General features: G+C 41.1%; 1 protein-coding gene across 1 annotated transcript; it reads left to right on the top strand.

Annotated features, from left to right (window-relative positions):
* Positions 1 to 7023: 7023 nt before the first annotated feature.
* On the top strand, positions 7024 to 9921 carry LOC128454543 (eukaryotic translation initiation factor 4 gamma 3). Its single transcript, XM_053437962.1, has 2 exons — positions 7024 to 7428; positions 8855 to 9921. The coding sequence occupies exons 1-2, from the start codon at positions 7024 to 7026 to the stop codon at positions 9338 to 9340; spliced, it is 891 nt and encodes a 296-aa protein (XP_053293937.1). The 3' UTR covers positions 9341 to 9921.
* The last annotated feature ends 4306 nt before the right edge of the window (positions 9922 to 14227 follow it).

The raw sequence follows: 14227 nt of genomic DNA, 5'->3' as shown, positions 1-14227 counted from the left end.
CACATCCGAGAAAAGATAAATCACAGCCCCTGGACAGCAGTGAAGACACTTTTAGGGGCCTTCGTAAACCCACAGCGTTCACTTTGTTCCCCTATGGCAATATTCACAGATGCTGTTTGGAATGACACTCGTGCACGGAGAATACTAGAACAAGAGTAACTGGGCCAATTATTTTCAATGCTAGTCGTCAAATTTTATATTCTGCTCTGGGGGAGCGCATGAAATGGAAATGTTGCGCTGCGTGAAATAGAAGATGCTCAGACTGTTTTCAAAGGTCACGGCGTCTTCAGACGAAGATGTTGAAGTGATTTCAATAACATCTGAGCAGGATGTTGTGCTGACATTGGACACACTTATTACCCTCAATTATTATTGAGTCTGTGCAGAAATAAAGGGAGCAAAGTTGCTCTTCTCTATTGACATTATTTTTCAGCTTTGTTTTTGAGTTTCACCTCACAATTCATAATATGAACCAAATATAGAAATGAGTGACGTGTCTCCAATTCCTCCTTCTATCCAGGAATGAAGCTTAAACCACCTGGATACCATCACCGCCATCATGCCCATTTGGAGCCAGAGTTTGCGAGGTCCCGTCGATACACAGACTCCACCAATCAGGAGTCAGTCTCAGCTGATAATCTGCAATGACTCAGACCATCTTTGAGTAAAAAAAACATTCGATGTGCACTCTGATTTTTAGTTTGGATCATATCTCATCTATTTATATATAGGAGATGGGATGTATGACCCATACTGCAGCCAGCCACTAGGTGGCCATTGAGACTGTTTGGCTTCACTTTTGGGGGGGCGTCATATTAGCAATGATTTATTTTTTATCTCCCAAAATGAGGGAACTTCTACTATTTATTTATATTATACATATATTTGGGGTATTTTGTCTTTAATGAGCGTGAAATGCAGAGAGAGAGAGGGGGGGAGATACGCAGCAAAGGGCCATGCTGGAAGTGAACCTGCGACCCCTGCGGCAGGACTCAAGCCTGTGTATGTCCACGCGACCAGGTGAGCTAGCTTTGACCTAGCATTGCGACACGATCACAAGTTTACTTATTTTTACTATATTTCATAAACTACATGGACAATCCAACATCACAGGTAAATCACAGAGAGCTAAAATATTCAAGTATCGCCCCCTGCATTCGTTTCTATCCTACATGAGGTGTGAGAACCTCAGACCCTCATTCAAGTGAAGGATTTAAAATCACCGCTGTGGTTTTGGGAATGACAGCAGTTTCCTGTTCTTGACCACTAATGTAGTTCTTCTCGTGTTGATATGAAGCCTATTTGCGCACAGGACGTCAATCATATCTTCAAACTCACACACACCCATAAAAACACTAAATTTCTATGTTGTCTTGACGAATTGGATAAAATCAAAGGATGAAAAGACCCTAAAGATATGTAATTATAGTCTTTTAAATGAAATGCATTTTGTTCATAACAAGTAAATCGTGTTGTATACTAATAATGAGCACTAGCAAGTCTAACGAAAAATGGTAAATTCACATTCTGCATTTTAATTATCAAATTGTTTACATTATACCCACAGTGGACTTGATAAGATTTATTTCACTTTCAACACATATTTTATTCATGAGGTGTAAATACTTTTTTCAAGAAGATTGACTGAAATAACTTCATAGTCAAGCCCTTTAGTCATAATGTTAAACAGGCAGATATAAAACTCTGCTGTTTGCCTGTGTGGACGCTCTACTTCTATTAGAACCAGTGAAAGAGCACCATCTGCTGGTGAGGGGAAAGAGTTGCTGCTAACTTGGTATTGCGTTTCAATAAAAATACATAAAACCAGCTCTCTGTATACAACTAATGTGAGTCAATGGAGGGCAGAGTGATGAAGAAACTCTATCCTCGGCTTACTTGAGTAACTCTTGGTGACTTGTATGATGTAGGTGTGACAATCATCTGTCAAACTACCTGGCCTTTCATATCAATGCACACATTTCCACCATCTTGCAAGCACTGTGGCCTTTTTTTTTAAATGTCTATATATGGAAACAAAATCTTGTGTTATGGCAATGGTGCAGTTCCACAAAAAGATAATTTTGATCTCAAAATGATGATGTCATCAGTCTCTCCTTTACATGTCCAGCTTTCGTCATGCACATTGTGAAGAGATTGTACATTGTGCCTGTAAAGTTCAAAACAGCATCATCTTTGTGCACAATTCCAGGTTTTTACCACCAGCTTCACTTGAACTGTTCAAGAAAACAATATGAATCAGACTTAAATTGACAAAATCTCAATAACTATCTATCTCTGCTACTTGTGGCATGAATGTTTGAGCTGCTGAGGGAACTCGCTGCTTAATTATTGAAAGTGTGTGCTGTCTGCTCCGAGGGGGGATATTCTCTGGACATGATGTGACTGACCTCGCTGCTTTCAACCCATTCACACCCCCGCCTCGCTTCGCTGGTGGATGTCACCGTGTCACCCACAGGGATGAGGGAGAGCGAGGCCAAGTGAGAGAGGGCCGCTGGACGTTCTTACATTGGAAGCTACTTAGAAGTTCTGCATTTACACACGCACAATTACCCCCCCCACCCCCACCCACAACACATATACACACACATGCACAGCGAGTCACATCATCCTCACACGGACCCCTGGCAAAGCCAAAGCAATGCAACTGCTACTCCATTGTCAGGCCCCTTAACTCCCTCCCTCCTCCTCCAACTCTTTCTCCTCACCACCACCCCTGCCCCCCCAACCACCACCATCTCTACCCCAGTCCCTTCAAGCTGTCCCCGCTCTTTTCTCCTGGTTTCCGTGGATACGGCTAACAAAGCCATCACTTTTACCAATTTCCTCAGAGACAGGTGCTGGCACAATGACTGCTTCCTTGCGAGCTGAAAGGGGAAGGGGCAAGAGGGGTCCATGGGAACTCCAGGCGGACACTCTGAGGGCTGTCCAAGTGTCCTCCTCCCCGGGCCCTGCTGAGAAAAGAAGGCTAATTTGTTGTCCCTGTTTTCCCAGGGAGGGGGGATGCAGGAGGAAGGTGGGGGTGGCGGCGGCGGCGGCGGTGCAGTGTCAAGGCAGGGCGAGCGAGTATGAGAGAATGAGGCAGAAAGACACAGGGAGAGAGAGAGAGAGAGAGCATATGCAGATGGGTGTCCACCAGTTTTCAAAACAGACCGCCTAGTATCAGTCTCCTCTCACTTTCTCCTGCCAATGGGTGGCAAGGTCCTCCTCTCTCTCTCCCCTCATTCCCTCATCTCCTCTCGCTTCCCCTATTCTCTCGCTACACGTCTTTGGGGCCGGAAACAATAGCGAGTCGTGGCATCATGACTGCAAGATGTTTCAATTTAGCTTTCAGCAAGCGTTCACTTCCTTCTTTGTGTGGTGCCTTGTCTTTGTGTGTCAATGCAAGTGTGTGTGTGTGTGTGTGTCTGCCTATGTAACACTTAGTCATAAATAAGTTGGACAAGCATCGCAATAAGACATTTTTTTTCTCCGAGTTTACTTTTGTGTAGTTGCCACGTGTTTCCTAACGTTATTCCACTTGACACCCTCACCCTTTACAGGATGAGGGAACAGATGAGATAGATTTGATTCTTGTATCGCTTTTTTGCAATGTTAAAAATGTGGCCCTCTGAAATGAGACTGTGGCCTCAGTTTCAGCAAACATCAAAGTCCATAATTGCCCAATGAAATATGGAGATTTTGTCCTGCTGAAGGCTTTTACATTACAACTTGATAAGCTGATGTTTTCTCTATGTCATTGTTTACTGGTCTCTTTCAAAGCTCGGCTGACACACTGAAAGAGGGGCTGTCTGTTGGCACAGCTACAAAGTATTTATTGCCCCGCTTAGGAGAGAAGCCATGGTCTTTCAATTTGAGGGAGCTCTATGTGTGTGTGTGTGTCTATACATTTGTGTCTGCTTATAAAGTTGTGCGCATTTTGGGATGTGTTTGTGTGTGTTTGTGTGTGTGTGTGTGCATGTGTGGGAGCTCTTATTTGAATAGACCATACAAATGGTTTTGTTGGTGGCACAAACCTTTTTGAGGTAACTTGTAAAGCACTTACCTTCTGTAAAGGAGATGCCATTCAGCTGCAAAAGACCCTAACGGCTGTTGTACTGGAGTGTGTGTGTGTGTGTGTGTGTGTGTGTGTGTGTGTGTGTGTGTGTGTGTGTGTGTGTGTGTGTGTGTGTGTGTGTGAAAACGACAGAGCGTGTGCATATTATTGTCTAATGCCTTCTTCTATGATCCCTGACAAATACTGAGTCGATGAATTGGACAGGATGAGCTGGATTCTGACTGATGAGAATAAAAAATTGGAAAATTGATTAAAAACCCGAAATGTACTAAATGTCAGATGTATGCAGAAGGTCAATTTTCACAGTTTATTTGCATTGATGATTATGTGAAATTTCTTCTGTTAGTACTGAAAACAAGCTTCTTATCTATTAGGTTCAATACATAATAATACAAAATACTGCTTAATGTTTTCAGCCGATCCCAGCTGCCATTGGGTGAGAGGAGGGGAACATCCCTGACAAGTCAACAGCAAATTGCAGGGAAAACCTATAGAGACAAACAACCACTCACACTCAGACCTGTGGTTAACGTTTTACATGGTTAATGATTGAATTTGCATTAGCATTGAACATCAAACTATATAAACTCAGTTTTCCTCAGTTGTTCTTTTTTCACTATACGCTTGGCTGTCTGCCGGTGTATTCTCTGAAACTGCCACTGGGTGTCACTAAGGTTAGATACTTTCCAATCTTTCACAAAGTGACCTCAGTGTTGTCATTGAAAATATCCCCCTACCTGCTGTCATTATTCTGGTCGTTTTAGATTTGGTTCTAACAAGAATATATATTTGCTGCCTTCACTGTGAAATCCAAGAGAATTCTCCCTACTGTCGTCGCCAGGCACTAAACTTGACCTCGCCTCCGGCGATTTGACAAACGTGTTTGTTGATCCAGGATTTGAGAAGGAATAATTAGACACTTATACATGAAGTTCTGGAAATTGAACATTTATTGTAAAATAAAGAAATACTTACAGAGAGTCTCTGGGGTTCTGCCGGACACGTCACCAGGTTCACTGGATCATGTCGAGAAGAAGCCCAGTTCAATCCTAAGTCCACAGTATATATAATCAGACACAGGGTGGGCACAGAGACGGTTCTTTTTCCCTGAGGGAATTCAGCCATTGGCCAGATGTACACTGTTTCCTCAAAGTGCAGTTTTTTGCAAGCACATCACTTTCAACTGACCAGGTGTCCCACTACTGTGGCCTTGGCAAACAGGGAGCTTGCTACAGTGGAGAGACCCAGCAGATTAAGCATTTCAGGAGGATTTCATACCTTTTTCTCACCATGTTTCATGAAGCACCTCATTGTATTAGTTCTGGCACGTCCTCTCTCTTTTCTGAGCATCCGTGCTTTCATTATTTCAAATCTCAAGATGAATTTCCATCACACACTTTTCTCTGAATTGTATTTTGGGTCAGATTGACATTCAGATTGACACCTGCTCTTTCTGTGGTCGTGCTCTGGGCCTGACCCTGCGTCTGAGTCAAAAAGATTATACATCATTCTAAATATAAGAAACAGTTGTTGCATTATTGATTATATGGATTATACAGTTAATATTTGTTCACAGGATATAGGTAAAATATAATCACAAGATACAGAGAAACATAGATATCTCAACACTACCCTGTCTAGTGCCCCTGAGCAAGGCACCTTACTCCCCCAACATCTGCTCCCCGGGCGCCGTACATGGTCGCTCACGGCTCTGTGTGTCCTGCACCAGATGGGTCAAAAGCAGAGGTTAAATTCCCCTACCTGCATGAGTGTGCCTGTGCATGTGTTTGGGACAAATAAATGCATCTTAATCTTACATTTTCTGATAGTGCAGCTCCAAATTGAATTAATCTGATCATGTTGTCCTCTTCATTTGTTTACTTGAGAACTAAATAGGTTTTATTTAATTTATTTAACACATTTAAACTCTAACTTTACAAATTTCTCAAGTTGAAATCCAGATAATAAAGTTATTTTCAGGCTTTAACTCTTTATATAAAACTTCTATCCACTTTATAAATTATCTGTTCTGTTGTGCACGATAGAGGTTTGTGAGCTGTGGAGAGTTTTGTTCATAGAGAAATCTCCTGGTACTGAGTCCCAATTGTAAATAAGCATTTTGAGAATAATTTGTACTGTTTCTTGTTGTTATATACATGCGAGTGATGAATCAGAGTAATAATTCCATCAATTTTCTAAACTGTCTTTCCCATTTAGCATCTTAGTTGATGGAGACCCAGAATCAAATCAACACTTTCTTTTATTTGCATAGTCCATATTCACAAATCACAATTTGCCTCATATGGCTCAACAAACTGTACAAGGAGCGACACCCTCTGCCTTGTTACAGCAGCAAAGGGGACAGTCAGAAATAGACACCAGAAAAGTAATAAGTTAACATGTAATACTTTCTACTAATGCAATGAAATATAAAAACAAATTAAAAATACAAATAGAATATAATATACTATAATAGATAGTGTTGTTGTCCTTGTGACGGCACTAATCTTCTCTGGTCAGGGTCAAAAGACATAAGGTGAATAGATTCATACAAGTGTGTTTGAGTTTGTATGTATGTGTGTATATTTATGTGTGTATGTGTGTATCTATCGGTATAGGTTGTTTAGATAAATTCATATGATGCATTTCGCTGCAGGTTACCATAGCAACCCCCCTCCCCCCTCAGCTCAACGGTCAAGTGACGACAGACTTCAAAGTTATATACCTTTGAAGTCTGTCGTACCTATGAAGTCTGTCGTTACTTAAGAAACCGCCAGATTTCACTTTTCGCTCAGTTCTCGTCTGACTACTTGGCTGGTTGCACCTGAACTCTGTTCTTTGGATTTTACTTGAATTCAACTAAGATCTATTTGAACTCTGGTCTTTCACCTGAACTCGTTTCTTTCACCTGAACTTGTTTCTTTGGAAAGAGCGAAGAGAAGAGAAAGATGTTCCGGAGGCCCCGTGTTGTGTCCTTGGAGGCTTCTGCCTCCTCCAAGAAGCCATGGACCCCACCTGATCGGAGGGGCGAGAAGTGGCGTCGCGTTCCATCCAAGCCCGTGGGCTTTCTCCACGCTGCTTCCTACGAGCATCAGCCGCAGGTGAATATCGCCTTTGGCTTTCCATCTATCCAGAGGACCGAGAAGACAGAGGAGGAAGCTGTGAGGAAGGAGCAGGTCCGGCCTGAGGAGTCCGTCAGCTGTGTCACGGACAACTTTCAAGCGTTCGTAAGTCACGAGGAGATGGACGGTGAGGAGAGCCTGCAGGAAACGGTTGAGCTCGTCTTCAAGAGGGCCGTGAAGAAACCAGACTCTGCTGCAGTCTTCGCGGAGCTGTGTCAGCGCCTCTCAACAGTAAGTGATGCATCTATGACTGGAAGCTACTTTTATCCTGTTTCTTAAAGCCTGAAACATGCTTCTGCGACTGCGTCTGCGTCTTTTCACGCCGCTGTGGCGCAAGACTCGTTGTCATTCATGCTTCCCCAACCGTTGCGCGTCTTACAAAGCAATTCCGCGCCAGAACACTAGGCGGTGTAATGTTTTTTGTCGAAGACAACCTGAGAGACGCCTTCTTTCTTCTTCATCGATTGTTTATTTACATAGCTACTGCGGCTACTTGTAGCCATTTTCAGGCGGACAAATACACCAGTCAGTGACGGGTTATACAAGTGGACATACTTTCGGATCTCTTCTGCCAAACGCTCTTCTATTTGATCCATATTCATTCTTCTAAATCTCCCGTTGTTTCTGCCTGTATTATGGGGCATGAAACCGGAAATGCAGCTCCAGAAGGGATGTAGAGCAGACCAATCACAGCCTTGCGGGCTGAGTGAGCTTGCGGAGCTTTGCCGTAAATTTTAGAAAAGGGGGTCGACACCCGTCAGCACGTAAGGAGGGATACATAAGCACGTAAGGGACCCGGAAGGGCTCTTGCGCTTACGGGCCCGTGAAAACGCAGAAGCATGTTTCAGGCTTTAGTTGAGAAGTTGTTTTTATTTTTTTGCAGGTTGTAACATTCATTTAACACTTTGATAAACAAGCTATGCTAACCCCTTCTAATGCACACCATGGGTCATATCTTTGAGATAAATGTATTATATAATTTAATATTCCAGGTATTCATTAAATATCCAGTTTTTGATTACCAGACATATTGATCTTTATTTCTCCTTTATTACTTTATGAACAAACATATATTTTGTATTGGACATATTATTCTTTCTCACTAGTAATGGATTGTGAAGAAACTCTTAATAAGAATTTACATTTGTTCATAAGGTAAGAAAGGAAAAAAGAAAATAATGATTTGTGTTAATCTAAAACAAAATAACTAATGATTATCTGGAATATTAAATGAAGAAATAAATTGATTTCAGAGATATAGCAAAGAAACATTCATGCCATGCATGAAATAACATAAGAAATTAAAATTGGTCATTTTTTACCCATTATGTGAATTAGAAGGGTAGCGATACAAAAAGTACTTTTTTTTCAAATAGTAAAAAAGAAAAAATTTAAATAAGGATTTGTGATGATCATAAACAAGTTCATTGAGGAATACCTGAAATACTAAATCGAGGAAAATGAATCGTCACTTTGGTTAATCAAATAATAAGTTAATTTAGAGTTGAGGATAAAAATCAGCACACACTGATCACTGTTGACTGCATTTGGTGTTTGCTGTATAAAGTGATTCTTTACACATAAATAATCACAATGTTTTCCTAAGTATGTGAGTTGCATTTGTGTTAATATTTCCTTATGGTTTTCTTCTCTTCAGGTGGAATTCCAATCCTTATCCGACTGGTCGGCCAGCGTCTCCTTCAGGTCCCTGCTGGTCAAGCACTGCCAGGCAGAGTTTAAGAAGAACTTTGACAGGGAGGACATTTCCCGGAAGGGGGGGTCCTGCCTAGAGCCAGTCAGGGATGTGAGGGTTACTGATCGACTGAGGGAAGAGAAGAACAACGCCAAACCCTCCTGTCGCTCCATACATACCATCCGGTTTATTGGGGAGCTGTTCCTCTCCAAGGTTCTGGATGAGAAAGCAATGCACTACTGCATCAGGAGGCTGCTGCAAAATGGAGACGGGCCGTCTCTCGAGAGCCTCTGTGAGCTCCTCCAGCTCATCCAGCAGGACCTGGAGGTGGTCACGTCCAGGGAGGTGATGGACTCATATTATAACCAGCTGGAGTTCGTCGCAGAGAAAGGGAGGAGGGCACCAAGGCTCTCCCTTTTGTTGAAGGACACGGTGGATGCAAGGAAGTGAGCAGCCACAGCATGATGCTATCCACCTGGCCACTTTACGCAGTGCTGCAGAGAAACAGAGTAAAACAGGCAGAGATGATTTTTCTATCGGTTTGTATCATCAGCCACTTTGTCAGCAAGTACAATAATTATTACCAGTGTCTGATCTTATGAAAATGTGTCAAATATATAATGAGAGATGAGATATTTTCAAAACTTTTACATTATGTTTCTGATCCTCACCGGCTCAGGTGAATAGTTCCTTCAGTCAGAGGTTTTTAAAGTTTCCACCTCGTCTTCATCGATCCACTGTCATGGCCCCTGCCTCACCTGCCTTCTAGCTTCTCTCTTTCTCTCTCTCTCTCTCTCTCTCTCTCTTGCTTGTGTTTGCAGGTGACGTCGCTAATCGCAGATGAGGTCCTGGTGTGCTGGAGTTGGGGTCTTAATTATCCAGCTGCCTATATAAGCTCCACTCCTGCTCTCAGTCGGTGCCGGACTATAGGCTAAGTTACACTCAGTTGTCGCAGCCAAGATTTAAGATTTCCGTAAAGGTCCTGTTCATTCCATGTCTGACTTCCTCTGTCTCCCTGCCCAGGACCAGCAGCTGGACTATTGCCCCGACTCCAGCGCCTGCCTGCCTGCCTGCCTGCCTGCCTGCCTCCTTGCCTTCCTGCCTGCCTGCCTTCCTGCCTGCCTGCCTGCCTGCCCTTATTATTGGACTTCCAATAAATTATATTTAAACTTTACTTCTGCCTCAGCCTCTGTGTCCGAAGTTTGGCCTTAACATCCACACTGTAAACTCAACTTTTGTCACTTAAACCCTGTACAGACTTTGGAGAACGCTGTTATTGTAAAGTTTTATTGTATTGTATACCACAGTAGATGTGAATGTAAATACACTTGTTCTTTTTTCTAATCTAAATAAAGGATATGATCTGATATTACACAGTGTGATTTTGGTTTGTGATGTCTTATCGCCGTAATATGTGCTTCTGAAAAACTGCTGCATCCAGTAATTATGAAGGAAGAGAAGGAAACATAACAAATCCTGATAACAGACTTAGAGAGGCGGTGGACTATGGGCAGAAAAGGTCTCTGGTACGTCTCCGGTTCGACTCCACGGAGAAACAACAAAAAGACGAACCTGGATGATCTGTCCAAAAATCCAAGAGGATTCTCCCTACCCTGTCTAGTGGCCCAGAGCAAGGCACCTTACTCCCCCAACATCTGCTCCACGGGCACCATACATTTTCGCTCACTGCTCTGTGTGTCCTGCACCAGATGGGTCAAAAGCAGAGGTTAAATTTCCCTACCTGCATGAGTGTGCATGTGTTTGGGACTAATAAATGCATCTTAATCTTAATCTTAAAAGAGGAGTGGAATACTGGACTTAGAAATGAAAGGATACCAGGTTCATTCTTTTTAAAACTCAGTTATTTTGTTGTAATCATAACTTTAGCTGTATAAACGTTCAGAACAAAGTTGTTGAAATATAATATAGATAATAAAACAGATACAAAACTGAACTAATCATGATAGAAATTATGAAAATAAACTGAACTCAGAGGGAAGTTTAAGAAATGTAGTTGCCCCTAAACCTCAGGTGGGGATAAGGGTCATGGACTAATAAAGGCCTGATGACTGACAGTGTTGCAATGACTGCGACATCACTTCCAAGAAGTCAACACTTCTGTTATTCAGTTTGCAGCCCATTGCCAGAAGGCTGATATGTTGGCAGAGTGTGCAACAGTCATGTGTCACAAATGTGTTGAGCTGTCACCTCCCCCAATAAGCTCATCTGAGGGAGAGTTGTCACTGATACCATCACAGCACATGTTTTACTTAGACCTGACGTACGTCTTCCTCATAGAGACAGGTACTCCAGACAAACCAAACATGACAGAACGTGATCCGTGACACTGAGGCTCCAGCTCATCTTATAATATTATGATGATATCAATAAGAAAGTCTTACTAATGATCTTTTAGAGATTTCAATTCTGTCCAGTAGGTATCATTAAAACCCCACAGAGTCAGCCCTGTGGCCAGCGGTAGATTTCAACCCCGATTGAGGTAATACATAATTGAGTTAATACAGGGCCGGCCCTGGCAATGTTGGCGCCCTAGGCGAGATTTCAAATTGGCGCCCCCCAACATCTGTCATGCATCCCCAAGAAAGTTTGGACTGTATACAGATGCACACACAGGCAGACCAAATTGTAAGCTATAAAAAACAATAAAAATATATAATAAAAAATATAAAAAGAGTCTGAAATCAGCTGTACTGATAGCAGTGCTTTCTTAATTGTGCACCTGATAATATACTTGGTTTTATTAGACTATAAGCACATCAACTTCATCCATCTCTCATGCTGTACCTTGATGTGTTGTTTCTCCGCTTCCTTTGGACTATCCCTCCATTTGATGTACCTTCAGAGTATCTGGTCATACCTCAAAACCTTCTGGAGCTGTTTGCTGATATGGCACAGAAGCACATTGTGTGAATACTTTGATTTTATAGATTTTTCTAAATTTTTACGTGAAATTACTTTTCGATGCGACCCTACTTATAAACTGTAACTGGCTTTACAGCTGACAATCATGCACCTATATACAATACACTGTTACACAAGTACAGTTCTTTTTTTAAACCCATTTTCACATTTCGTAATTCATACTTGGCCTCCAGAAAGTTAGTACATGTGCACAGACAAGTGATAGGAATCTGAAGCTGTTTTTCAAGACATAGCACACATACACTACGACAAGTGCATGTTTTATTAAAACTATTTCAGATAATTGAATGTCTACTGATACATGTTGAAATGATTTAATTCTTTGCTTTGGGTTTTTAAGCTATATTAGGATTAAGGTGTAAACAGAGACAGTTTATTTTTGTTTGGATTGCATGTAGCTCATAATTGTTATAGTTCACCACATTTACAGCTATTTGTAGAGTATATTCTTTCTGCTGAATCTATGTATTTTCTGTATGTCCATTGTCTGAGTGCAGTTGGTAATTTATTCTCCCATTTATATTCTCTGGCTGCAACATATAGTTGCATATCCTACCTCAGGAGCAGATCGCGGATCCTTCCTTGTCAGGAGAAGCCACCAGATCCAGCTCATCTGATGAGGGAGACTTCTTCTCTTCGATGAAGAGCTCTCACGTTACTCAAGACAGCTCCAAGCAACTAGATGGCCCTTACAGCAGATCAGATGGATGTCCTGAAAACGTTCCCTGCTGTCTGCAAGTTGTCTGTTAAGCTGAACACACCTCTGCCTGCCTCTGCAGTCTGTTAACGACTATTTAGCATTGCAGGACTTGTCTTCAGCCCTCGAAAAGCTCGGCTGGATTCACGCAATTTTGAAAATCAACTTCTGCTAAAAATGAACCACAAGTTTGTTGACTTTTAATAAAGCACTCTTTCAAATTAAAGTCATTATAGGCGTTTCACCATGCAACTACACAACCCAAACCTCTACCAAAGTTTAACCACTGCATTGAGTTTTTAGGGCTCTTTATTTCAATTTTGTAAACTTTGGTATAGGTTTGGGTTGTGTAGTTGCATGGGGAAACGGGTCTCAAAATCAGACCTTATCAATCACTGTAAATATAAACAAAAAGGAAAAAAACACTGTTGGGTTTTGTAATTTTATGCATTGTCAGTTCATGTTCTACAAGTGTCGCTTTAAGACCTGTTATATGGCATGGTTGTCATGGCACGGTAACAATACAGCCCGACATTTTTTGTTTAAAGTGGCTAAAGTTCTTTGTTGGAAAGTGAGAAAATGTTGTTTAATATTTATTTTAAGTTTCATCACTTCCAATTTCCCTTGTTCATGTATGAGTTCTATATTATTTTATAAATAATAATTGAAATCAGTTGAAATAAAGTCTGAATAGAACAATTTCGGTTGTTTTGTTGCTGAGTAGGCCTACTATAAAAAGCACTTTACATTTTTAATTTGATACTTGTACTTTTACTTTTGATACTTAAGTACATTTCAACACCAGATACTTTTGATACTTAAGTACATTTAATATGAGCTACTTAAAGACTTTTACTCAAGTCATTTTCTGACTGGTGACTTTTACTTTTACCGAAGTCACTTTCAGGTAAGATATCTGTACTTTTACTCAAGTATGGCTTTCAAGTACTTTGTACACCACTGGTTGATAGTAACATTTAAACCAGGATGCTGTACTCTCAACGCATACTGCATGTGACTATGCAGTATTCTTTCATTAGCAAAGCAGGACAACAGCTGGATTGAAGCTGTTTGGTCACAGCCATGGAAACCTAAGTAATGATACTGATGTGTTATGTATTCTCGTTTCTCAGGTTTGTGCTGCAGAAAGATTGCAATATAGTATGTTGGGCATGGACTGCCTGATATACCCCTGTAGTGGCCATGTTTAATTCATGGACACTACACTGGAAATTAAAAGTAGAATGAAATTTTCTAGAATATCTAAATAGTTGACAGGGAATTTACTGTTAGTCGACGTATCAATTCATTTATTAAAAGCCTAAGTCGCCTGTACCAGGAGCCGTCCTGGAGTTAATACATTCAGGTTGTTCAATAAAAAAATAAATATATTAATGCTATTTATTAAATAAATTATTTTTAAAAGCTTGATGACTTCATTAAAATGATCAAAATATCCTCTAGTTACTTGTTCTGCACCTGCAAATCATAAACTATTTAGTTTTAGCTTGAAAACTCATATAAAACACTATTCTGCATGTGAAACATTTTAAATCTGCTGTGAGTGGGTTATAAAAACAAATTCATTATCTTTTACATTTGAAAGTTTAGGAATCTCCCTCTCTTCCAACCAGATTAAGGCGTCTAATCCACTCCAATCTTCTCCTTCCCTTGTAAACATTGATGTAATGATAGTT

This window comes from Pleuronectes platessa, chromosome 13 (genome assembly GCF_947347685.1).
Source record: "Pleuronectes platessa chromosome 13, fPlePla1.1, whole genome shotgun sequence".
In the NCBI taxonomy this organism is placed as follows: Eukaryota; Metazoa; Chordata; class Actinopteri; order Pleuronectiformes; family Pleuronectidae; genus Pleuronectes; species Pleuronectes platessa.
Note: the sequence above shows the minus strand (reverse complement) of the source record. Positions and strands in the feature narration are given on the sequence as shown.